Genomic DNA, 25,389 nt, shown 5'->3' on the forward strand with positions numbered 1-25,389 from the left:
GGGTGGATAAGGCGCTCACACGTTTGTCAAAAAATGTGGCACTGCCGTCTTAGGATACGGCCACCTTGAAGGAGCCTGCTGATAAAAAGCAGGAGGCTATCCTGTAGTCTGTATATACACACACTCAGGTTCTATACTGAGACCTGCAATTGCCTCAGCAAAATAGTGCTGCTGCAGCGTGGTCTGATACCCTGTCAGATGATATTAATACCCTAGACAGGGATAATATTTTGCTAACATAGAGCATTTTTAAAGACTTCGTCTTATATAGGAAGGATGCACAGAGGGATATTTACCGGCTGGCATCCAGAATTAATGCAATGTCCATTCTGCCAGGAGGGTATTAGAAACCCGGCAGTGGACAGGTGATGCTGCCTTTAAAAGGCACATGGAGATTCTGCCTTATAAGGGTGAGGAATTGTTTGGGGATGGTCTCTGGGACCTCGTATCCACAGCAACAGCTGGGAAGAAATTTTTTTACCTCAGGTTTCCTCACAAAAGCCTAAGAAAGCACCGTATTTTCAGGTACAGTCCTTTCGGCTTCAGAAAAGCAAGCGGGTCAAAGGCGCTTCCTTTCTGCACAGAGACAAGGGAAGAAGGAAAAAGCTGCTCCAGGCAGCCAGTTCCCAGGATCAAAAATCTTCCCTCGCTTCCTCTGAGTCCACCGCATGACGCTGGGGCTCCACAGGTGGAGACAGGTGCGGTGGGGGCGCGTCTCGGGAACTTCAGGGACCAGTGGGCTTGCCCACAGGTGGATCCCTAGGTTCTGCAAGTAGTATCACAGGGATACAGGCTGGAGTTCGAGGCGACTCCCCCTCGCCGTTACCTCACATCAGCCTTGCCTGCTGCCCTCGGAGAAAGGTAGTACTGGCGGCAATTCACAAGCTGTACTTCCAGCAGGTGAAATCAAGGTACCCCTCCTTCAACAAGGCCGGGGTTACTATTCCAAAATGTTGTGGTACCGAAACCAGACGGTTCGGTGAGACCCATTCTAAAATTGAAATCCTTGAACACTTATATACGAAGGTTCAAGTTCAAAATGGAATCGCTCAGGGCGATTATTGCAAGCCTGGAGAATTTCAGGGTATCGCTGGACATCAAGGATGCTTACCTGCATGTCCCTATTTACCCTCTTCACCAGGTGTACCTCAAAATTGTGGTACAGGATTGTCGTTACCAATTCCAGACGTTGACGTTGGTCTGTCCCCGGCACCGAGGGTATTTACCAAGGTAATGGCCGAAGTACTTATCCCGTACTTGGACGATCTCCTTATAAAGGCGAGGTCCAGGGAGCAGTTGTTCGTCGGAGTAGCACTATCTCGGGAAGTGCTACAACAGCACGGCTGGATTCTGAATATTCCAAAGTCGCAGCTGGTTCCTACGACGCGTCTACTGTTCCTATGTATGGTTCTGGACACAGAATAGGATATAAAGGGTTTTTCCCGGAGGAAAAGTCCAAGGAGTTGGCGTCTCTAGACGGAGACCTCCTAATACAAATACAGGGGTCGGTGCATCAATGCACGCGAGCCTTGGGAAAGATGGTAGCTTCTTACGAAGAAATTCCATTCGCCAGGTCCCATGCAAGGATCTTCCAGTGGGATCTGTTGGACAAGTGGTCCGGGTCGCATCTTCAGATGCATCGGCGGATAACCCTGTCTCCAAGGGCCAGGGTGTCGCTGTGGTGGTGACTGCAGAGTGCTCATCTTCTAGGGGGCCGCAGATTCGGCATACAGGACTGGGTCCTGGTGACCACGGATGCCAGCCTTCAAGGCTGGGGGGCAGTCACACAGGGAAGAAACTTCCAAGGCCTATGGAAAAGTCTGGAGACTTCCCTACACATAAATGTTCTGGAACTATGGGCCATTTACAATGCCCTAAGTCAGGCTAGACCCCTGCTTCAACACCGGCCGGTGCTGATCCAGTCAGACAACATCACGGCGGTCGCTCAGGGAAACCGACAGGGCGGCACAAGAAGCAGGATGGCGATGGCAGAAGCCACAAGGATTCTCCGATGGGCGGAAAATCATGTGTTAGCACTGTCAGCAGTGTTCATTCCCGGAGTGGACAACTGAGAAGCAGACTTTCTCAGCAGACACGACCTCCACCCGGGAGAGTGGGGACTTCATCCAGAAGTCTTCCAAATGATTGTACACCGTTGGGAAAGGCCACAGGTGGACATGATGGCGTCCCGCCTCAACAAAAAGCTACAAAGATATTGCGCCAGGTCAAGGGACCCTCAGGCGATAGCTGTGGACGCTCTGGTAACACCGTGGGTGTACCAGTCGGTGTATGTGTTCCCTTCTCTGCCTCTCTTACCCAGGGTAATGAGAATAATAAGAAGGAGAGGAGTAAGAACTATACTCATTGTTCTGGGTTGGCCAAGAAGAGCTTGGTACCCAGAACTCCAAGAAATGATCTCAGAGGACCCATGGCCTCTGCCGCTCAGACAGGACCTGCTGCAGCAGGGGGCCTGTCTGTTCCAAGACGTACCGCGGCTGCGTTTGACGGCATGACGGTTGAACGCCGGATCCTGAAGGAAGAGGGCATTCCGGAGGACGTTATCCCTACGCTATTTAAAGCTAGGAAAGAAGTGAACGCAAACCATTATCACCGCATATGACGGAAATATGTTGCGTGCTGTGAGGCCAGTAAGGCCCCAAAAGGAGGAATTTCAGCTAGGTCGATTTCTGCACTTCCTACAAGTCAGAGGTGACTATGGGCCTAAAATTGGGTTCCATTAAGGTCCAGATTTCGGCTCTATCGATTTTCTTCCAAAATAGAACTGGCTTCACTGCCTGAAGTTCAGACTTTTGTTAAGGGAGTGCTGCATAGTCAGCCCCCGTTTGTGCCTCCAGTGGCACCGTGGGATCTCAACGTAGTGTTGGATTTCCTGAAGTCGCATTGAGTTGAGCCACTTAAATCCGTGGAGCTACAATACCTCACGTGGAAAGTGGTCATGCTGTGGGCCTGGGCGTCGGCCAGGCGTATATCAGAATTGGCGGCTTTGTCATGCAAAAGCCCTAATCTGTATTTTATATGGATAAGGCGGAATTGAGGACTCGTTCCCAATTCCTTCCTAAGGTGGTATCAGTTTTTCATGTGAACCAACCTATTGTGGTGCCTGCGGCTTCTTGGGACTTGGAGGATTCCAAGTTTCTGGACGTAGTCAGGGCCCTGAAAAATATATGTTTCCAGGACGGCTGGAGTCAGAAAGACTGACTCGCTATTTATCCTGTATGCACCCAACAAGCTGGGTGCTCCTGCTTCTAAGCAGACGATTGCTCGCTGGATCTGTAGCACGATTCAACTTGCACATTCTGCGGCTGGACTGCCGCACCCTAAATCTGTAAAAGCCCATTCCACGAGGAAAGTGGGCTCTTCTTGGGCGGCTGCCCGAGGGGTCTCGGCTTTACAACTTTGCCGAGCTGTTACTTGGTCGGGTTAAAACATTTTTGTAAGAGTCTACAAGTTTGATACCCTGGCTGAGGAGGACCTAGAGTTTGCTCATTCGGTGCTGCAGAGTCATTCGCACTCTCCCGCCCGTTTGGGAGCTTTGGTATAATCCCCATGGTCCTTACGGAGTCCCCAGCATCCACTTAGGACGTTAGAGAAAATAAGATTTTAGTCACCGGTAAATCTATTTCTCGTAGTCCGTAGTGGATGCTGGGCGCCCATCCCAAGTGCGGATTGTCTGCAATACTTGTATATAGTTATTGCCTAACTAAAGGGTTATTGTTGAGCCATCTGTTGAGAGGCTCAGTTGTTATCATACTGTTAACTGGGTATTGTATCACGAGTTATACGGTGTGATTGGTGTGGCTGGTATGAGTCTTACCCGGGATTCAAAATCCTTCCTTATTGTGTCAGCTCTTCCGGGCACAGTATCCTAACTGAGGTCTGGAGGAGGGTCATAGTGGGAGGAGCCAGTGCACACCAGGTAGTCCTAAAGCTTTCTTTAGTTGTGCCCAGTCTCCTGCGGAGCCGCTATTCCCCATGGTCCTTACGGAGTCCCCAGCATCCACTACAGACTACGAGAAATAGATTTACCGGTGAGTAAAATCTTATTTTTCCTCACATACATATTCTCTACAGCTATTATGTTGTAGCTAGTTTTATATACATAACCCTTCAATGCAGGATTTCATTGTATGGAAACCGAAGTCAAAGTGACAGCACTTTGAAGTAATTATCAAATTGCTACAAAACACTTATCTCTAATTCTGGATATTATACATTATTATTAATCAAAATGATTTAAATGGATGTTTCACTTCAGCAGAGATGATGTTACTTATTGTCTCCATCCTGATTATTGAGATTAAATGATAAAAAGCTAACAGAATGCTAAAACTAGTTTTTATAAATTCTTTTACAGTGCTAAATATATTATATACCACTTCACTTCTATGTTAACACCTATCTTTGTATATGGCTGTAAAAGTGTTATCTTTATCCTTTAGGGATCCCTACAGCTGTTACAGATCTGTATAGTTTTAAAGATGTCCATTAAGAATAATGGGGCAGATGTATTAACATGGAGAAGGCATAAGGAAGTGATAAACCAGTGATATGTGCAAGGTGATAAAGGCACCAGCCAATCAGCTCCAATATGTAAATTAACAGTTAGGATCTGATTGGCTGGTGCCTTTATCTCCTTGCACATATCACTGGTTTATCACTTCCTTATGCCTTCTCCAGGTTAATACATCTGCCCCAATCTTCCCAACGGTACCCTCTTTCCTCACTAGTAAACATAAATGAGTTTGGGAATTCAGTTATTTAATCTCTTCACCCAACACCCGATTCCTCATGATGAGTTGAAATATAATTAACACACAATGGGGGTCATTCGGACCCGATCGCTCGCTGCAGTGTGTCTCAGCGCAGCGATCGGGTCGGAACTGCGCATGTGCCAGCGCCGCAGTGTGCCGGCGCATGGCAGTCATCGGTGACCAGCGATCGCCTCTTAGACAGAGGCGGCCGCTGGGCGGGAGAGGGCTGAACGGCGGCGTTAAGCTGCCGTTTAGAGGGAGCGGTCCGGCCAGCGCAGGCGTGGCCGGACCATTGGGGGGGCGGGCCGCAGCGGCTGCGTGACATGTCACGCAGCCGCTGCGGCCAGCGGGTGCAAAGAGCAACTCCCGGCCAGCCGCAGGAGCTGCGCTAGCCGGGAGTTACTCCTCAAATACAAAGGCATCGTCGCTGTACGATGCTTTTGTATTTGTGTGGGGGGGGGGGGGCGGCACTGACATGTGGGGTGGGCTAGCCCTGTGCTGGGCGTCCCCCCGCATGTCTGAGTTTGCGATCGTAGCTGTGCTAAATTTAGCACAGCTACGATCAACTCGGAATGACCCCCAATGTGGGGTGTTGATCAAACAGGATTGCACAGTCGATATCATATCCAGCCACAGACTTTTAAAAATGCATATGTTTTGTATGAAGCAAAATTAAGAGAGTAACGTTCTATAGGTGCTATTTCATTTATTCATTTATTTTCTAACAGATGTTCGCTCTTTGGGCTTAATTCACTAAGGATTGCAATTGCAAAGGTGTTTGCATCAGCTTTGTGATTGCAATCCTTAGCAATGCAAATGCAGGAGAATGTGCATGCCACCTCCTCCCTACATTTGCTATGCAATCGCATCTGAGTTGACCATCGCAACCATCAGTCGCGATGGCAGGTTGAGTGAGCCTAAGCTTTCTCAGCCTTGCCATCACAGGACAAAGTCCCAGAAAACAGGGCTGACAACCCCCACCCTTCCCCTGTTTTTCTGAATGCCACCGGCCCCCGGCCCTACCTCAAATGCCTCTGCTTATCAATCAGGCAGAGGTGATCGCATACCTTCACTGAGATCGCAGGACCCGTTCTGCACATGACCATCGGGGTAAATGCAATAAGGATCGCATTACTTAATCACCCCCTTTGGCAATAGTCCACAGATACTGTAGGTTACCTTTTCTGAACTGCATAGTTCAGAGCACAATTAGCTCAGAATTCCATGCATATTTGTATGTTTGCTGAACTGTTCTCTGTCTGGAACCTAGGAAAACATTCCAACAATCGTTGATATTTTTAAACACAATACCCTTTTTTTCCCTTAAGCATACGTTGTTATATTTATAAACACAATACACATTCTTTTCAGTTGAATTAGACTGCAGTGCCTATTTTGCATTATAGATGATAATGGCTTTTAAAAAATGTAACCTTCGTGTACTTGCAATACCAACATGATCGTGATGTACAGTACTTCTTTAATATTGCTTGTGCTATGAAGCAATTACTAAGCCATGTGTATACATGTAATGTATGCAATGAGAAGTTTATAAAGCAGTGTATCTACAGTGTAAAACACCTGCCGCGTAACTCTGACCATCTTCTTTAATAACAATACATTGTTATTGTTAGTATTATTGCGGTTTTGTTACCTCAATAGACCAAACAGCTTTGTTTCACTAACACAGACTGCATTGTAGTACTGATGATACCCTTGTAGTGTTATTGATATTTTTGTAATTGGTTTTATTTTAATTTAATAAAAGTACTAACCTTTATGGTAAGAGATGTTGTATCTTTCAGTGAGTAGTCTTCTGTTGGCTAATGATAATAGTAACCTTACAGGACCTGATATAGAGCTGGTCAACTCCGAACCATAAAATTGAACTCTTTTTACTGTGCACAACTTGTTCTTGCAACAGGTTTACAGGTGTATGGAAGAGGTATATAGGGTGCATGCATGATGTGTATTGTGTGTGTGTATTGTGCTCTGTAGGGTTGTAAGCCTGCTGCAGTGCAGGTGTAGTTGGACCCTTGCCTTGCGCCTCTCACTCTCACCTTCAGTCCATCAATGAAGCACCAGTCGATGGTCCTAGAATGCAAGTCGGAAGCGGATGAAGACTCTCTCACTCCTGCACCCTGTAAGGAAAGACAACATGCTTGTCAACTTCTACTGGGAACAGTGGATGGTCATCATTGGCACTTTTGGCCTCAGACTGGTTATATCTCTGTGTCATGCATCGGAGTGCAGCCCAAACAAAACCACACAAAGAGCAGGTATGAGGACAGCACACAAACACAAATTACAGGGTTACATATCATAGGACATTCCTATTAATGGGGAAATAGGGCCTAATCCCCTCTGCAGCCTTAGGCTTACTGCCGCCTAAGAATGGGGTAGATGACAATTCTAGCCTAGTGCCCCCAGCAGCTCAGGCATATTGCATGCCTAACAATGGGCCAAGTTATGCAACTACTTCAGGGCCTAATGCCCGCCACACCTCAGGCCTAATGCCTGCCTAACCAGTGGTGCCTACCGCAACATAATAACACAATCCCCATGCCTAGCACTAATTTTACCATGTCCACAGCTTAATGCCGAATTTACAATGCCCATGGCCTATTCCGAAAAACAATGTGCACAGCCTAGAGCTGACATTGGAGGTATAGTGGGCAATAGTATTTAAAAAAACGGGCCTCACTGGGAGCTTAGCTGGTAGTGCCAGTCACTCAAGGGCACCTTGCTCAGGCCCTCCCTAGAGCGGAGACAAAAACATGCTGCATCCATGGAACATTCAGGATTAACTGTGATTGTTAGGTGCAAACCTTACAGGGCTCAGTGATCCCTATTCTATGTGCTGTTTATGATGGAGAAGGTATGGGATCATAAAGAATGCTTGGGTACTATAATCAGCCCTGATCAGCTTATTTCCCTTCCAAGGACTTCTCTTTAATGCTTTGATGTTACAATCAGGCATGCATTCCTGTAATATATGTAGCCATTTAAGTGGCCCTTGGAAAATGTATTTCTGCCCACTCTTGATCCTTGTGGACTATGGAGGTTACTCAGGTTTGAATCGCTCCTGTGGTCCCCTGTGCAGTTTCCCAATAATCTGGGAACTGCACATGCTCAGGAACCGTTCTGCTCATGTGCCGAACAGGTCTTGCAATCGCAGTAATGTGAATACCTCTGCCTGATTGACAGGCAGAGGCATTCAGGAGGAGGTATGGGGGTGGGGGTGGCCGGTGTTGCATGTTGCCCCCGTTTTCCAGGCGTGGCGAGGCCAAGGACTGCATCACGAAACTGCATTTTGAGTTTCCTTTGCCTTGCAAACCACCCTGCGACGGCAAGCCTGAGTAAGCTGAGGCTTACTCAGCTTGCCATTGCAGATGAACATCGCGATGGATGGTCGCAATGTTTGATCCCAGGCTGCGACTGCACTGTGATCGCAGATGCAGCAAGGAGGTGTGTATACATTTCCTAATGCATTTGCATTGCTATAGATTGCATATGGAAATGGTGAATGAGGGCCTATGTTCATCAACATGAGAAACAACTTGTGAGATATCAGAACTGTGTAAATCTTGTCTTTTCATAGTCAATTTGAAATCAGTACAAAATGACTATAATACAGTCATATGGATTAAGACAAGGATTTGGAAGCGATTTAATGGGTGTCATATGATAGGTGACTGGGATAAAGACTGATTTCATCAGATGGTTGAACTGCAGGAAGAGATGAGGTTGTAAAATCATCCACTGTTAGAAAGTCCGTTTCCCTGGCAGTGTCATACAGCCTTGCTGTGGGCAGAAACAGGAACTAGTTGGCAATACATAAGAAAGTGTGATTAAAAGAGGGAAAGCTACAATTTTTCTTATGTCAGCTGCTTTCCGCCACAGGATACAAAGTGATTCCTGTCCTCCCCTGATACTGATCGTTATAAGCTTAGCCTAGAAACACTTGTCAAGAGTTTCCTTAGTCCACTGTGACCTGCTGAGCATTGTAAAACTTTCAAACAATGCAAATCATAAGCATTAACCAACTAATTATTATTTGGACAGTTACACGCAGATGACTAGAGTGTCTTAAACTACGCTCTTAAATGAGTCTGTATAGTTTATGTATGTATGTAGGCAGCGCTTTACAAATTTATATGTGGGCTTTATTACATAATTTAGCTCATCATTAAGACACCCTTTGTATACATGAAATGGTTCAGATATGACATATGCAGAATGTGCAGTTATATCTCCTCCATCGCCATTGTTTTTCCAGGAATTACAGCAATAGCAGGTAACTCAATGTACATTTGGCCAGTACTCCAGGGGCTTTATTTACCAACCTGTGGTTGTTCTGTGGTTTTGCTGCAAGATTTATACTCTATGATAGTTTCCCACCTTTGATCCATTAGTTTCTTTGTTTTTAACTATTTTAATTTCTATACACAGATGGAGCCGCGCTCATCTACTGCGGCTCCATCGCAAACGTGCACTTCCAGCGGGACTAGGCAATCCATCGCTTAGCCCCGCTATGGGAGTGCACAGAAACGCTCCCATTATAGTGCAGGGCCATAACTAGGTGTGTGCAGAAGGTGCGTTGCCCACAGCGCACTTGCCCTGTGGGTGCGCCTTCTACGTACACCCCGAGTGGCCGCATTATCCCTCCCGCTGACAGCAGCTTCCCGCTCCCCTGTTCCTGGTGCCCGCAGCAGCCCCAAGCTCCGACCAGCTGGAGCCGCTGATCGCTGTGTAAAGTCAGCAGCAGCGCTGGACAGGATTTCCCCACTGCGCTGCTGCGCTCCCACGGCCTGCCCCATCTCTGCCTGTAAATGAATTATACAGATTCTGCAGAGGAGTCAGTTCTGTACAGGAGCCGGCAACAGTGCAGGAAAAACATAAACATCACCTAAGTGCCTACACAGACACTACACTACAATATATTACACTTCACTTCACTACAGTACACTTCACTACAGTACAGTACACTATACTACACTACACTACACTATACTACTCTACACTATACTACACTTCACTCTACTACACTCTAAGGGTAGGGGGAGATGTAAGGAGGACTCTTCCTGCCGTAATGTGTAAAAGGAGGACTTTACCTGCCTTAATGTGTAAAAGGGGGACTCTGCCTGTCATAATGTGTAAAAGGGGGACTCTGTATGCCTTAATCTGTAAAAGGAGGACTCTGCCTGCCGTAATGTGTAAAAGGGGGACTCTGCCTGCCGTAATGTGTAAAAGGGGGACTCTGTATGCCGTAATGTGTAAAAGGGGGACTCTGCTGCCGTAATGTGTAAAAGGGGAACTCTGTATGCCGTAATGTGTAAAAGGAGGACTCTACCTGCCTTAATGTGTAAAAGGGGGACTCTGCCTGTCGTAATGTGTAAAAGGGGGACTCTTTATACCGTAATGTGTAAAAGGAGGACTCTGCCTCTCGTAATGTGTAAAAGGGGGACTCTGCCTGCCGTAATGTGTAAAAGGGGGACTCTGTATGCCGTAACGTGTAAGAGGGGGACTCTTTGCCTGCCGTAATGTGTCTAAGTGGCACTACTGTGTGGCATAATATGAACTGGTATTATTTTGTGGCCACGCTTCTTCCCCTATATTTTTGGCACGCGCCTATGGCGCGCACTTGCCCTATTTTAAATATGATGGGGGGGCGGCTGTTTCTTGCACACACAGCACTAAAATGTCTAGTTACGGCACTGTTGTAGTGTGTCACTGACGCTGGGATGGGAGCCTCGATTAGCATGGCTCCATCTGTATACACACAGCTCTTTTTCAGTGGTTCTGAACCAAATGGGATTAGTAAATTTAAATATGACAGACATCAAACAGACCTATACCAGGCACCTGCACTAGCGAAAGCAGCTAAGAGTCACCAGTTCCTCCAGTTAATTAATATCTTCCTCCCATCTGGACATTTGTTGTCACTTGAAGCTCATCACTTTCCAATCATCGGAGAACCCTGCTATGGGACCATAGGGTGACATCATAAGAGGAAGTTACTCCCTTTTTTGACATTCCAGTGCTAAAAGGTTATTGACTATGTCAGGGCAGCAATTTGCACACATACTTCTCAATGCCATGAGCCTAAATGTCGCAGCTGAGATCTCTGGGTGTTTCATGTTTAAATGTAGCTGAACAAACATTGCAGAAGTATTTAAATAAAAAATAACATTATATAAATCCTGTGCAATAATGCGTCATCTCATACATTGTTTAGTACGTCCTTTTTGTGTGTGCAAAGGATATGTCATAAGCGACATGACTTATTTTCATTACAGTAGACTATGGGGAAGGACTTTGTTTACCTTTTTTTGTAAATCCACAAGCTGATGTACTGTGAGATTACATTCCGCCCTTAAACTGGACTACTGTACCATAACAATGTGCTTATTTATAATGAATTAATAATATATTTGTGGCAAAGGTGCATTTTTTTCTATATACAACTGTATATCTGAATGGGGAGACCCATCCTATGCAAATCTTTAGTTAACTCTTTCTCTAAGCCCATAAAGTACTTTAAAAAATAGTTACAGTATTATTGCCAAATACAGCCTTTACAAGAGGGGTGTCCAGTTCTTTTTCCAATGTGACTTCACAGCATGGATACATAACCTAGGTAGTTATCCACATAACACATATTGTAGTTTTGGCCATACCAGGACAAATAAAATACGTTTCCAGCAAGTCATGATTCTTGCATATAGACATATGCAAGAATTATGGTTTGCTGGAAACGGGTATGGAATACAACATCTACAATGTCTAGGTTGACAGTCATTAGGTCGATCCCATATAGTCGACATGCATTAGATCGACATTGACAAAAGGTTAACATGGAGCAAAGGTTGACCCATGAAAGGTTGAACCCCCCCGCACAAGTACAAAAGCATCGCACAGCGTCGATGCTTTTGTACTTTAGGAGTAGATCCCTGACAGCGCAGCTACTGCACACTGGAGCTACTCATCGCTGTAAGGGTCTCAGCGGCTGCGTGTGATGTCACGCAGCCGCCACGGTCCAACCCCCCCAACTGACTGGGCACGTCAGCGTTGCCCGGACTGCGCCCCCACAATGGCAGCCAAATGCAGCTGTCCCGCCCCCTCATGCCCAGCGACCGCCTCGGTCTGTCAGTCAGGCAGAGGCGATCGCAGGGATGAGACTTACCCTTTCAGGTACTTGCTGTATTAATGAAATAATGCTTAAAGAACCCATGCATTTAATAACCAAATTATTTTTTTTAAATTACCTATTTTCTGAACAACATTCACAATTGTGTATGTATATATGTCTGTAGAGAAATGTGTTTATGTACTTTAATATATGTAAATTCTGGGAATCTGTGGGACTCCCTAAAAATTCAGGCGCCTCCCAGATATAGGAAATTATGATGCTTTTATCAATAAAGCTCACTTTTATGAGCACTTAATATATTTCAATGAATGCCAATTAGAAACGTGTATTTTACAAAGCCTATTTAAACAGATACGTTTTGCTACTAACATATTTTGTCTTATTGCAGGAGAGGTTCCAATGTGTCGCTTAGCTTGGACATGAGTGGTTTAGGAATGGTAGAACCTTTCAATGTGGCTCCAACACCACGAGAAAAAGTAGCAGTTGAATACTTGCAAACAGCCAGTCGTGTCCTGACCAGACAGCAACTCCATGATGTAGTTCAAAGCCCACATCTGCTTCACACTGAATTCATGGTAAGATTAATACAGTTGGCACTACTCAAATATTCTGAATTTTATACAAGTTTAACCTATCCAAACCTAGAGTTTTGCCTAGTGCAGGATTAACAAAATACTGTATGTCAAAGATTTTAATAGAGTTTATCTATTGAAAAATAGTGGGCCCAGACTTCCCGGGGTTAATGTCTATAGACAATATTATATCATTGTTCTTAAACGCCTCAAGCTCTTATATTAGTCGCATAAATTGGAGAGACACAATGTACTCCACATAAATTCCAGGACAGTCACCTCCCTCTTTAGTTCGGCACGCCATGAAGCCATCCTTTAGCGTGTAACTCATGTCCTTTATCTGAGTTGTTTTACTCACAGATAGACTGTCACCACATAATAATGTTCTGCTGTCTCTCCTTTCTACATGGAGCATGGTACTGAAACCTTCACATTTCATTGCAGTTAGCAATGAAAGAATGTCTTAAGTTGCAACAGTTTAGGTATTATGGTATGATACTCTGTCTGTGCTGAATTTAATGTTATAAACGGAATTTCCTACTCTTGTATTACCACTGTATATTGTTAAACAGCAAAATATCCTGCGTAATACTATGGGGATCAGATGTAGGTTTAAAAATGTGTTCATATATCTTTCCCCAAATATGGGGTCTATTCATAAAGCAGTGAAAAGTGTGGAGAAGTGAGCCAGTGGAAAAGCTGCCCATGGCAACTAATCAGCATTGAAGTAACACTTTTAATTTGCATATTATAAAATACAGAGCAGCTGATTGGTTGCCATGGGCACCTTCTCCACTGGCTCACTTCTCCACACTTTTCACTGCTTCATGAATAGACCCCATATATATCTGTCAGATTTATATATTCATATAAGAGTTGGATAATTTATAGGAGACTAGTTCTTACACAGTGATCATGCATGTGTCCTTATCCAATGGCTATCAGACCATGGTAGCCCATATGCTTTAAATTAACACAAGTTAGTATGTTCGTCACCTATCAATATATAGTGATCTCCCCCAGGTAATACACACTGTCTGTTATTATTGCTTGTCAGTATTGATGTTTGTCATACAGGTATATATCAGGGATGCAGTTTCTATTTTGCAGGCATTTATATCTCTTAACAGCGCACCAAATTATTACAGATATTTTATTGTCTTTTCCAAATCCACCCACGCTCAATACTTCTTATGTATGTATGTTTGAGTTTAGTATAAATACAAAATAGAGCTAGTATCACGTGGTCACATAGGTATCACTGTTGCTATGCCCGTGGTTTGTCTATATGTATCTTTAATCCCCTTTATTTACAGTAAGTTTTGGTACATTAAGTATTTGCACTCCTTAATTAAGTATTTGCATTCCTTGGTTAAGTAAACTGGGGTCACTTCTGTGGTTTCTGCTGGAGCTGCTAATATCGACTTATGCAGCAGGCACGGGAGCACTCACTCTTACCTACATTGCTGGAATGTCTGCGAAACTAACACATTTTTGGAACCCAGGGGATAAGACAATCCTCCCTCCTCCCATCCACTTCTTCTTTGCATACCTTCATCATGGTCCAGCGTAAAATCAGGGCCGTTTTAAGGGGCGGGCCAGCCGTGCAATCACACAGAGTGTGGGCCTGCAGCCATTGTGTGCAGTATTCTGTGCAGTCTGGCTGACTGTAAAAATGTTGATGAAAGTTGTGAAGGAGGCGATAGTAGGCGGCGGCCATTTTGGATGGGACATTTACTAGGAGAGGAATGCAGGCGTGAACAGAGTTTCTTGGAAGTGCCGGGACCCCTCACTAGTGGGGTAGGGGGCATTCAAACAAAATGCTGGTCTGGCATGCTGCATTTAACCCCTGACAATGAGCAGGTAGGGGCATAATGTATATGTCAGCGTCCGGAGTCTTACCGGTACGCTGGGGCCGCAGGGCTGGCTTCCTTGGCGATGTGCGGGCAGCGGCGGAGGTGGGCTGCTGCGCCAGATCCGTGGGCAGCAGTAGCGGCGGTGAGGGGGTCCGCTCGTGGCGGCGGGACGTCGCTACAGTGGGTCGCTCTTGCTGAGCCATTGCTAGGAGACCAGGGGCAGTGAGCAATGTTGCTTTGCAAAAAGGTCTGCATTACTGGGCGCCGCCATGTTGGAGACCAAGTTTTCAGCATAGTTCCTGTTTCCTGTCTCTTCCAGCCAATCCAGGGGAAGCTCTCCCTATAAAAGGGGGCTGGTTTAGGACAGGGATGCCAGTGCTTCAAGTTACAACCCTGTTGTAGGTGCTTTAGCCTGTGCTCCCAGGATTCCTGCTGTATTCTGGTTCCTCCTGATCCTGCTTGGTCGGTTCCCTATTGCTGCAGCCCTGCAGTTCCTACCCTGCTACTGCCTGTGGAAGCGCCCCTGGAAAACCCGGTCCAGTAAGACTCTTTGGGCACAGTCGGCCCCGGGTCTTCTGCCTCGTCTTTCAAGCCACACTCCACAGATCTCCTTCACCAGCCACGCCTTTGTACCACCAACCACCGCCTGCAGATTATTATCTTCAGCCTCGTTTTCCAAACCACAGTCCACAGTCCTTGTCTCCACCCACGTCTTCAACCATCATCCACAGTTCCACAGTTCATCATCTACAGTCTCGTCTTTCAAATCAAAGTCCACAGTTCTTTGCCTCCAGCCACGTCTTAACCATCGTGCTCCAGCCTCGGTTCTCTACCTCAGCCCTGTACATAATAAATACTTTCCATTGACTCTCAAACCCCGCCTACGTTCTTCATTGCTCCGTGTCCCATGCGGAGGAACTATATCCAGCCCCCTCATCTGGTTCATTCACAGCCTGCTACATCCTCAGGCAAATCTCAGCTGCCGGATCCTCAAACTCTGCTAGACGTGACAGTATAAAGGGCATTACTAAGTGGGCATAACATGATGTCAGGGGCAATATTGTGTGGGGCATAAATAATATGGTGTAAGGGGCACTTTTTGTGTGTGGCATAATATGGTGTTAATGGCCACTTTTATGTGGTGCATAATATTGTGTAAGGGGCACTTAATGTTATAAAGGACATTATGGAGTGTGGCATAATGTTTAAGGGGAATTTTGGCATGTGGCATAATATTTAAGGGGCATTATGGTCTGTGGCATAATGTTTAAGGGTCATTATGGTCTGTGACATAATGTTTAAGGGGCATTATGGTGTGTGGCTTAATATGGTGCAGGGGACATTACTGGGGCATAAATAATATATTGCTGTGTGGGGCGAATGTGGTGGAATTTTTTCTTTCCTGTGATGGCTGAGGTCTGCGGATGCAGGGTCAAAAACTGTAAGTTAGTCTTTTCCTGTAAGGCCACTCCCATTTTAGTGGGGACACGCCCATTTTAGGGAGACCATGCCCCTCTAATGGCCGCATTTTAGAATGTCTATGGGGGGGGAGGGGTGGGGGTCACATTTTTTTACTGTTTGCACTGGGAGCTAGATTGGCTAGAAATGTGGCTTAATATGGTCTAGGGGACATTACTGGGGCATAATATAGTGCAAGGGGCATTACTGTGTATGGCTTAACATGGTGCAAGGGACATTACCGTGTATGACTTAGAAAGGTGCAAGGGGCATTAATGTGTATGACTTAATATGGTGCAGGGGGCATTACTGTGTGGGGCATATTAACTCCCCCCCATAGAGGTGAGGAGCAACATTAGCTTTTTATTATATAGGATTGTTTAATAATGATGCAACATATTGATGCTTTATCAACTCATGGTATGAGACATAGGACCTAATTCTGAGTTGATCGCAGCAGCAAATTTGTTAGTAGTTGGGCAAAACCATGTGCACTGCAGGTGGTACAGATATAACATGTGCAGAGAGAGTTAGATTTGGGTGGGGTGATTCAAACTGAAATCTAAATTGCAGTGTAAAAATAAAGCAGCCAGTATTTACCCTGCACAGAAACGAAATAACCCACCCAAATCTTAATTCTCTCTGCAAATGTTATATCTGCCTCCCCTGCAGTGCACATGGTTTTGCCCATTTGCTAACAAACTTGCTGCTGCGATCAACTCAGAATTACCCCCATAGAACATAGAAATATAGAATTTGACAGCAGATAAGAACCACGTGGCCCACCTCGTCTGCCCCTTTTCTATCTTTTGGTAACCTCAAGATCTCGGTAAACAAGGAGACTGGACATAAAAATAAGTCTAGACATGTTACCAGTTTATACTAAGCTGAGAAAGTTCAGAGTACAGTACATCACGTATAATAAACATTGTTCCCAGGATAGTTAGACACCGTTGTACTTAGTTCATGTTATTGTTTTGTTGCTTATTCAGGAAATACCAATGAATTTCATGGATCCCAAAGAAATTGATATTCCAAGTCACGGAACCAAAAATCGCTACAAAACTATTTTGCCAAGTAAGTTTATGATGGTTGATAATATGTTTTATTTTGCCATTTTGTACACCTTTTTATTTATGTAAGCATAGGCAGAGCATATAGTGATGAAATGTAAAGGCTAGCTCCCGCAGGAGTGTATGTATTCCAAGACTACCAAACCATACAGTCCCTGGGACTGAAGGGGACATTTACTAAGCAGTGATAAGAGCGGAGAAGTGAGCCAGTGGAGAAGTTGCCCATGGCAACCAATCAGCACTGAAGTAACATCTATAATTTGCATACTATAACATTATACAGAGCTGCTGATTGGTTGATGGGGCAACTTCTCCACTAGCTCACTTCTCCGTTCTTATCACTGCTTAGTAAATGTCCCCCAAAGTCTCAGGAGGATATCCTATTAAGCCCGGTAAAACATGTTTTTAGAGATTTTTCCCAATGTTTCACCGATTTGTTTTTTTACAGGCTATCCTGATTGATCTATAACATACATATAGATTGGTAAATGCTCAATTAGCTTAGTGATATCATTCAGGTGCTCGAAAGGAAGGGGTATTTCTGAGCAAGAAAAAAAGCAGCAATTGTTTCCCCAGCACACTGAATGGATAACAGTAACCAGATATAAATCCCACATGATAATAGAATTCAGAGATCTTCGTTACACATATTTGCGCAAATGTGTGGTTAAGCCCCAAAGCCGCATCAAGGCCTCTCTGTATATTTGGGGTCCCTAGCGCTATATCTAGGTGCAGGGTGTGGCACCCCAAAACACCAGAATGAGCCAGAAAGCACAGCGTGACATACCAGTGTAAAAAACTATAGTGTTAATAAATTAGTATTTAGGAAGCCGAAGCTATAGAGGGGGTGATACAAACATGAAATGTAATTAAAATAGAGAAATAGTGTTAGAAAATTAATAAGTGAAAAGTATTAATAGAATGTAAAGGTATGCCACACTAAAGCCATCCAGCTCAGCCAGTCCAGAGGCACCACACCTCACACCTCCATTACCCCAATCTGGGTCTAATATTAACCAGCAAGGAGTCACATGATAATGGCTCCTTACTAACATATGTCTAAGCTAAGAGCTACTTACCTTGGAGCAACCCCATAATGCTCCATGTGGCATGTCAGGGCCTGCACCTCCTCCTAATGCAGAAACCTCTCTGCCTCTCACAACAGACATATAGATTGGTAAATGCTCAATTAGCTTAGTGATATCATTCAGGTGCTCGAAAGGAAGGGGTATTTCTGAGCAAGAAAAAAAGCAGCAATTGTTTCCCCAGCACACTGAATGGATAACAGTAACCAGATATAAATCCCACATGATAATAGAATTCAGAGATCTTCGTTACACATATTTGCGCAAATGTGTGGTTAAGCCCCAAAGCCGCATCAAGGCCTCTCTGTATATTTGGGGTCCCTAGCGCTATATCTAGGTGTGCCACACCCTGCACCTAGATATAGCGCTAGGGACCCCAAATATACAGAGAGGCCTTGATGCGGCTTTGGGGCTTAACCACACATTTGCGCAAATATGTGTAACGAAGATCTCTGAATTCTATTATCATGTGGGATTTATATCTGGTTATCCATTCAGTGTGCTGGGGAAACAATTGCTGCTTTTTTTCTTGATCTATAACATATCAAGAAGCGCTATACATAGCGCTTCCTGATATATTATATATCCTTTTTTCACTTCCAATTTTTGTTTGGTATTTCAGTAGTACCGGTTGGGAGCAGCTTAGCGATAATTTTTACAATTTTAATTTTATAATTCTTGTATTAAAGTGAAAAAACGAGCAGGATAATTGACTATATAAGCGCCAGGGAATTCTTTGGTTTTGTTTATCCTGATTGATCGCCTGTAAAAAAAATGCCCTTTCTCCCGAAAACACACAGTTTCAGTGAAACCTGTGTGTTTTCAGTAGAAACAGCCCCATTTTCACAGAAAAACAGGGCTATTTCCGGGGATATGGTTTCGCCTGCCTAAGGCAGGTGAAACAAAATCCCTGATAAGCTGCGTCTCATGCCGGTTTATCGGGGCTAATTAGATAGCCCCCGGCGGGATAATTAGCTCCGGTAAATTACCGGGGCTAATAGGATATCCCCCTCACTCTTGAGGCATAATAACCACACTCCATTCTGTATGACTTCCACTGAGGCTGCTGCGCTCCTTTTATTTACAGTAGTGCAAAGTACAGTACTAGTCCCCTGTAAACAACTTTCATTTACTGTACTTTGTCTACTCAATGACTTTTATTTCATAATTTGGAACAAGGACTCAGCATTGGGGCACAATAATCTCCCATAACCTGTTACACACTACTTAATGCCAGTCTCCTGCATACAACTGGCATGTACTGTGTTGTGGGAAGACGCACTAGGACTCTCCCTGTCTGATATGTACATATCTTGTCCACTGTACTTGTGTGTAACAATAACAATGCATGATCAGGCCTTGGCCACATGGTTCTGTAGCTGATGTAGCACTAGAGATGTGTGTGAACCCCTGTGTTTTGGTTTTGGCTCTACTTCATCAACGTTTTTTGGTTTCCTTTAAGGATCGAAAAGAAAATCGATAAACATTGATAACAAAAAGAATCGAGAAAAATGTATAAAACAGCTAAATTCATGTAATTTGGACCTGTTTACATGCATCTAAAACCCAAGTTCAGAACCCATGAATTTCAGGAAAGTCGAACCGCGTATCTATATGTAGAACTAAAAGTCCAAGCATGCCCTGCCACTTGTCCACCAACTGAAGAGAGAGACACATATTTTCTAAACCTGGGAGTTGTATTACTGTAATGGGGAGTGCATACCTCCCAACTTCCTGCTAGTCTAGGGAAGAACATCTTTGCGTGCCTAAGTCACGCACCCGATATGAGGGGTCATGACCTCGTGGCTAGGGAGTGTGCCCTCACAGGAAATGCTGTGATCGCGTTTTCACCGATGTGGGGGCATGCCCATTGCTCTGTGAGCAGCTGGTATGCTCCCTGTTCCTCTCTCCCGTTGAATAGACATTGCGCATGCGCACAGCGGCTATTCGCTAAGCAGAGCAGCTGGAAAGAGAGGGTCTCTGAAATGCCCAACCACCCCCGCAGAACACTGCAACCGACAGGTAGGACAGTAGGGCAGTTCCAGAAAAATTGGACTGTCCCACCAAAATCGGGAAGAAGGAAGGAAGGTATGGGAGTGTATTTGTGTGTTGAGGGGAGTGGGGGGTGGATATTGCTGCAATGCTAGGCTTGCCATAATATCCCCTTAATCCAGGACACATGTGATTTACACAGGTTCTGTGGATGGCTAGATTCAAGCCTGCTTTTCATCTGGTTTAAATCAGCCACAGAACCTGCGAATACTGTAGGTGTCCAAATCAAAGGGATATAAGAGCAAACCTATGTAATGTGAAGATAAAGTCAGTTGTGTGAACAGCTGTAAATTGCTCATTCGGAGTAGCAAGGAGTGGTAAGCTAAAACTTCCCCCAGGGCATCAATACATCTTGGCCACAGAACCTCTTTATTTCTGCAAAATGTTGAACATTTTTGCTAGTATTCAGGAGTTGCCAGCTATGACACGTTGGTCTATACTTTCAGTGCTATAGCTTTTGTACCATTCATATTTATTCAAAGCTGGGCAGTAATACACATTTAAGTCTACTCAGATACACACACTGTATGAAAAATAAAGAAATAAAGAAACACACAAAACTGGCACAAGTAGTAAAGTAATTCTCTATAACCTTTCTCCAGTGTGATTAATGTATGTTCAGCATCTGGATAGGCCCGAAGCTGCGACCTAGATTTCCAAACTCCTGATCATCATCTGCTGCGACCACACCGGCACTGCTGCCTGCTAGGCCCACCTGACACCCCCTTCCCCCCTGCTGTCTGCCACTTACTTGAGGAGGCTGGCAAGTGCAGATTCAACAAAGAGGCCAGGAAATCTCCATCCTCCTGGCCTCGTCCCTCCTCCACATCTGCGTCAACACATTTTGGGAAATGGAGGCTGTGGCCACCCTCTTCCCCGCCCCTAAATGATATCAGACCGTCAATCACTGACTGATGCCGTACTGCATCCTACATCGCAGATTCATACTAAACATGTGCAGTACAGATCCAGCGCATAATCACCTCCACATCTGAATAAGACCCCATGTGCTATCCAGCTAGACCCACAATCACATACAGGTAGGCATAGGCAAATATGGAATGTGAACATGCGCCAATGCATGGATATACTATATAGGTGAATTTGCAAATAGATAAATGCATTGCACATCCACATTTTTACACGTAACTTACAATGTTTATTTCTGTAATTCAACAAATTGGAATCAAGGTAAACACGGCTTAAGTTAATATGTGTTTTTTATTAGTTTTTTTTTTTTGCAAGCTGCAATAATTAAGATGCTCTAAAAAGTCTGACATAATGAAATATATGTGCATGATCAGTATGATTTCTATTTAACTTTAATCTTTTTCCTAGCTAGATAGAGATAGACAAATATTTACACGTTAGTAAACTGAAAAAAAAAAAAAAGTCTACATTCTGTCCTGTACAGCAATGCTCAAATTATATTATGTTGTTGGTACTGTTGTCAAGATAGATCTCTCCACTAGGTGTCACAATTTTGCTATGTCTTTGTAGAGAATTGTATATCACGCAGTGGTATGAACATATAACACTCATTTCTTTGGTTTGAAAATTAATATTAATAACCACTCAGAAATGCATATCAATTCAAATTACTAAATAGGTAATATCTCATGCCTGACAGATTACACACGTTTTTGCCCTCCTGCTCTAAGTATCGTTGGCAAAAGTGGGGGGGAGTGGGTCATGTGTTCCATATTTTTTGGTCCTGTCCCATCCTTCACGATTTCCTACTGATTAATCAGGTGTTAAATTTTTATCTTACCTCAAACAGCACCCCGCTGACCCTAGCCCCCTACACAAGACTGCCATCAGAAATAGTGGGGCCCGGGACTGACAAACTAGGCAGAGACCCACCCCCTTAACTGTACAGTAACAAAACAATTTTATATGAGGCATCCTGGTCTCTAACCAGTTACCCAGGGTGAAATAGCAGGCAACGTTGTTACTTACAGCCTGCACACAGAACCAACCCCTGGCCCCCTTCAGCCTCTTTTGGCTATTACAAACTTACTTACCCCCCTACTTGTGAGTGTCAGCGTCTTGTTCTTCTTTCCTTTCTTTCCTACGCTGCTTCTCAGGCTGGCGGTTCCTCTCATCTACACATCATGACGTCACGCTGCGCAGCAGTGGCACCGGTGGCAGGGCTTTCTTTCCTGCAGCTTGTTCATTGCTTCAGCAGTGAGAGTCAGGCGGTGGGCATTGAGATGTGAGATGCGGGCGGAGCCGACACGAGAACGGGGCCACCATCAGTTTACTGCAGGGCAGGGAGGCATGACAGCAATGGCATTAATAGCGGCAGGGGTAATAGGTGGAGCGGCCCGGGCCCTCCACTCTCTGTCAATAGTACCCCCTTGATGGTGGCCCTGCCCCTACAGTAGCAGTTTGGTGGCAGCAAGTGGGCGCTGGGACCCCTAGGACCACCACTGGTTCTATGAAAAAATTGATGGAGACAGCTGCAGAGCTGCTGCTGTTCTCCATTAAAACAAGTGCTAGATTGACATTGGGGGGCATGGGCCAAAGTGCTCCCTCCCCAGATTCACCTATGTATTGTATATATATAATTTACATTTTGTGATCTGTGTATCTATGTATATATTGAAATAAAATTGATATTAACACTTGAGGCATGTCGGTGTGTGTACTGTGTTTGTTGCATTGTTCATATTCCTCTATTTACTGTTTGTTTTATTAGATCCAGTAAGCAGAGTGTATTTAAAACCAAAGAATGCAAAGGATTCATTGAGCACCTATATAAATGCTAATTTTATCCACGTAAGTATTTGATGTTCATTTTTATATTTAGTTCTGTTTTTTACTTTAAAATAACATTAAGTTTCTCATTTACTTGTGTATGCCACCGCTGACGATCGTCAGCAACCCTTGCTGTCGGCCGTGCATGCAGCTCAATTTGGACTCTCGTCCAAGAGAGCTGCCTGCACGGCCCGACCACGGCGTTACATCACTGACCTGTAAGGTCGTCATACCGCTCAGTGTATATGCACTGCAGCCGACCACCCTGGCCCGGGAGGGGAAACACTAGGCAACGTCGCTCATAGAGCACGTTGCCTAGTGCATACCCACCTTTACACTAATAGTATGCTCGTTTGTCAGATGGGAAACGTACAATAAAAAAGAGAAAATATATAGCAAATTTCTATTTTGTGTTATATTGAAAAATCAACCCTTCTTCGATAGCAGTCGCCAGCAGGGCCGGTACAGGGGCTTTGCGCGCCCTGGGCAGCAATGGGGGGCATGGCTTCGTACAGGGGGCGTGATCATTTACGCCCCCTGTACAGACTACTGTAGCGCTCTGAAATGTGCCCCCCTGCTGCCGCTGGCCGCTGTGAAGCCCTTCGTGGAGAGGTCCTTTAATGTGCGGTCATCGCGCACCGCACAGCAAACGTCCTCTCCACGAAGAGAAACTAGATGCGTAGCGTCTAGTTCCCTTCGTGGAGAGGACCTTTGCTGTGCGGTGCGCGATGACGTCATCGTGCACCGCACAGTAAAGGACCTCTCCACGATGGGAAACTCTAGTTTCCCTTCACAGCGGCCAGCGGCAGCAGGGGGCAGCGGGGGGGCACAGCAGCAGCGGATCTTGCCCTGGTGCGGCGCCCTCCGGAAGGCGGCGCCCCGGGCAAAAGTCCTGCTTGCCCGTGGCAAGATCCGCTACTGGTCGCCAGAGCAAGATTAACAATGGGGCGGATGGAGCACCAGCTTCAGGGCACCACATAAACGCAGGCCTATCGTCATGAAAGCATGACGATGACCAGCCACCAGCCGGCCACACAGTTGGCCATAAATCATATGCATTAAATTGGATTTCTATTTTCCACACAAAATTATGTCATTTTCGTACCTTTACATATTTAGGGAGACCTTGGTACCAATAGTGCAGAGGTGCACATCTACAGGGCACTGGCCACGCCCACACAGCATTAGTCACACCCCTTCTTTTTCTTCTTCTTCTTCTTGTAATAGGTTCTTGAACATTTTCAGCCCCAGGACCATGAGTCCTTTAATATGGCCCTGGCAGTCACAGATTATTCAGATTAACAATGATATCATGCATAGAAGTTTTTCTCCTCTTAATTCTGTATTGTATTTTCCATTCAGTAATGTCTTATTTTATATACATGCTATATGATGATGGGTCTATTCTTATGTTAAGGCCTGGGACTGTAATCCTATCCAGTCCATTGTGAATCTAGCCCTGCATTTCAGCCAGCACTCAGAGTTCAGAGGCACATTTCAGAGACACTCTGCTCACTACATTCTGACATATGACTGGGTTTGTCATAGTATTCCACGACACTGAGCAAAAATACTGTATTAATAAGTAATAGCAACCAGAAGAAACAAGCCAAGGAAAATAGTAGCTACCAATACCATATACTGTAGACTGCCAAAGTGATATATGCCAAACGCACGCATTGGCATCCCAAACACACACATCTAATTTTTCATAGGCTTAAGGACCATACACACTAAACGAGCCCCCACCTACGCGATATTGGCAGCAGCAGGGACCCAGCCGGGTGCCGGCATTGGCAAGTGCATACACACTTGCCGATGCCAGCGGGGAAGGGAGCGACGGCAGGGGGGGGAGGGGGAGGCTGCTGCATGGCTGTCGTTAACAAGGACATTGAGTGTACACAGTAGACAAGATTGTAAAAGATCGCACTCAGAATGGCCCTTCTGAGCGATATCTTTAATTTTCTTGTCTAGTGTGTATGTTCTAACACAACAAAATAGCAAATGATTACTTGTTATGTGTGACTAAACAACAGGCAATTGTTAGTTTTCCCACTACCCTGCTTTTGTTTCGGTTTTTATATATTTTTTATTTATTTATTTATTTATTTATATGGTTTCTTTGCCATGTTTTTGTATACTTCATATTACTTTATATAAAGTATTGTTACTTTTTAATTTTTATATACAGTATATAATTTATTTTATTTTTTATTATTGTGACTAGCTTTTAATGCTCTGCATGACTTTTAGGCCTTTTTATTGATTTTTATGCTCTATACTAGCAAGTTCAACCTCATGATCTATTATTTGCCCCAGCACTTAATATAACTAGATTTTAATAAATTTGGAAAAACATCCTTAAGCTTCTTACACAGTATTCAGTAATTATGTTGACATAAACAATGTCGACATTCATAATGTTGACAGCAGAATGTCAACAGTCATGTTGATATAGCTAACATGTCGACATCTAACATGTTGACATCTGAAAAATGTCAACATGAACAAAATGTTGACATGTTACACACTGACAGGGAGAAAATATCGACATTAGGGTTAAGGGTTAGAGTTAGGCTTTAATGTTAAAGTTAGGGTTGTGTTAGGG

General features: G+C 44.6%; 1 protein-coding gene across 2 annotated transcripts in view; it reads left to right on the forward strand.

Annotated features, from left to right (window-relative positions):
• Positions 1–25,389, forward strand: part of PTPRR (protein tyrosine phosphatase receptor type R) — a 415,965-nt gene that overhangs the window by 333,170 nt on the left and 57,406 nt on the right. For both annotated transcript variants that reach the window (XM_063927466.1, XM_063927467.1), the window contains 3 exons: positions 12,314–12,500; positions 16,804–16,888; positions 22,723–22,802. In XM_063927466.1, coding sequence (XP_063783536.1) covers positions 12,314–12,500; positions 16,804–16,888; positions 22,723–22,802 — 352 coding nt within the window. The remainder of the gene's footprint in view (positions 1–12,313; positions 12,501–16,803; positions 16,889–22,722; positions 22,803–25,389) is intronic.

Source organism: Pseudophryne corroboree, chromosome 6 (genome assembly GCF_028390025.1).
Source record: "Pseudophryne corroboree isolate aPseCor3 chromosome 6, aPseCor3.hap2, whole genome shotgun sequence".
Taxonomy (NCBI): domain Eukaryota; kingdom Metazoa; phylum Chordata; class Amphibia; order Anura; family Myobatrachidae; genus Pseudophryne; species Pseudophryne corroboree.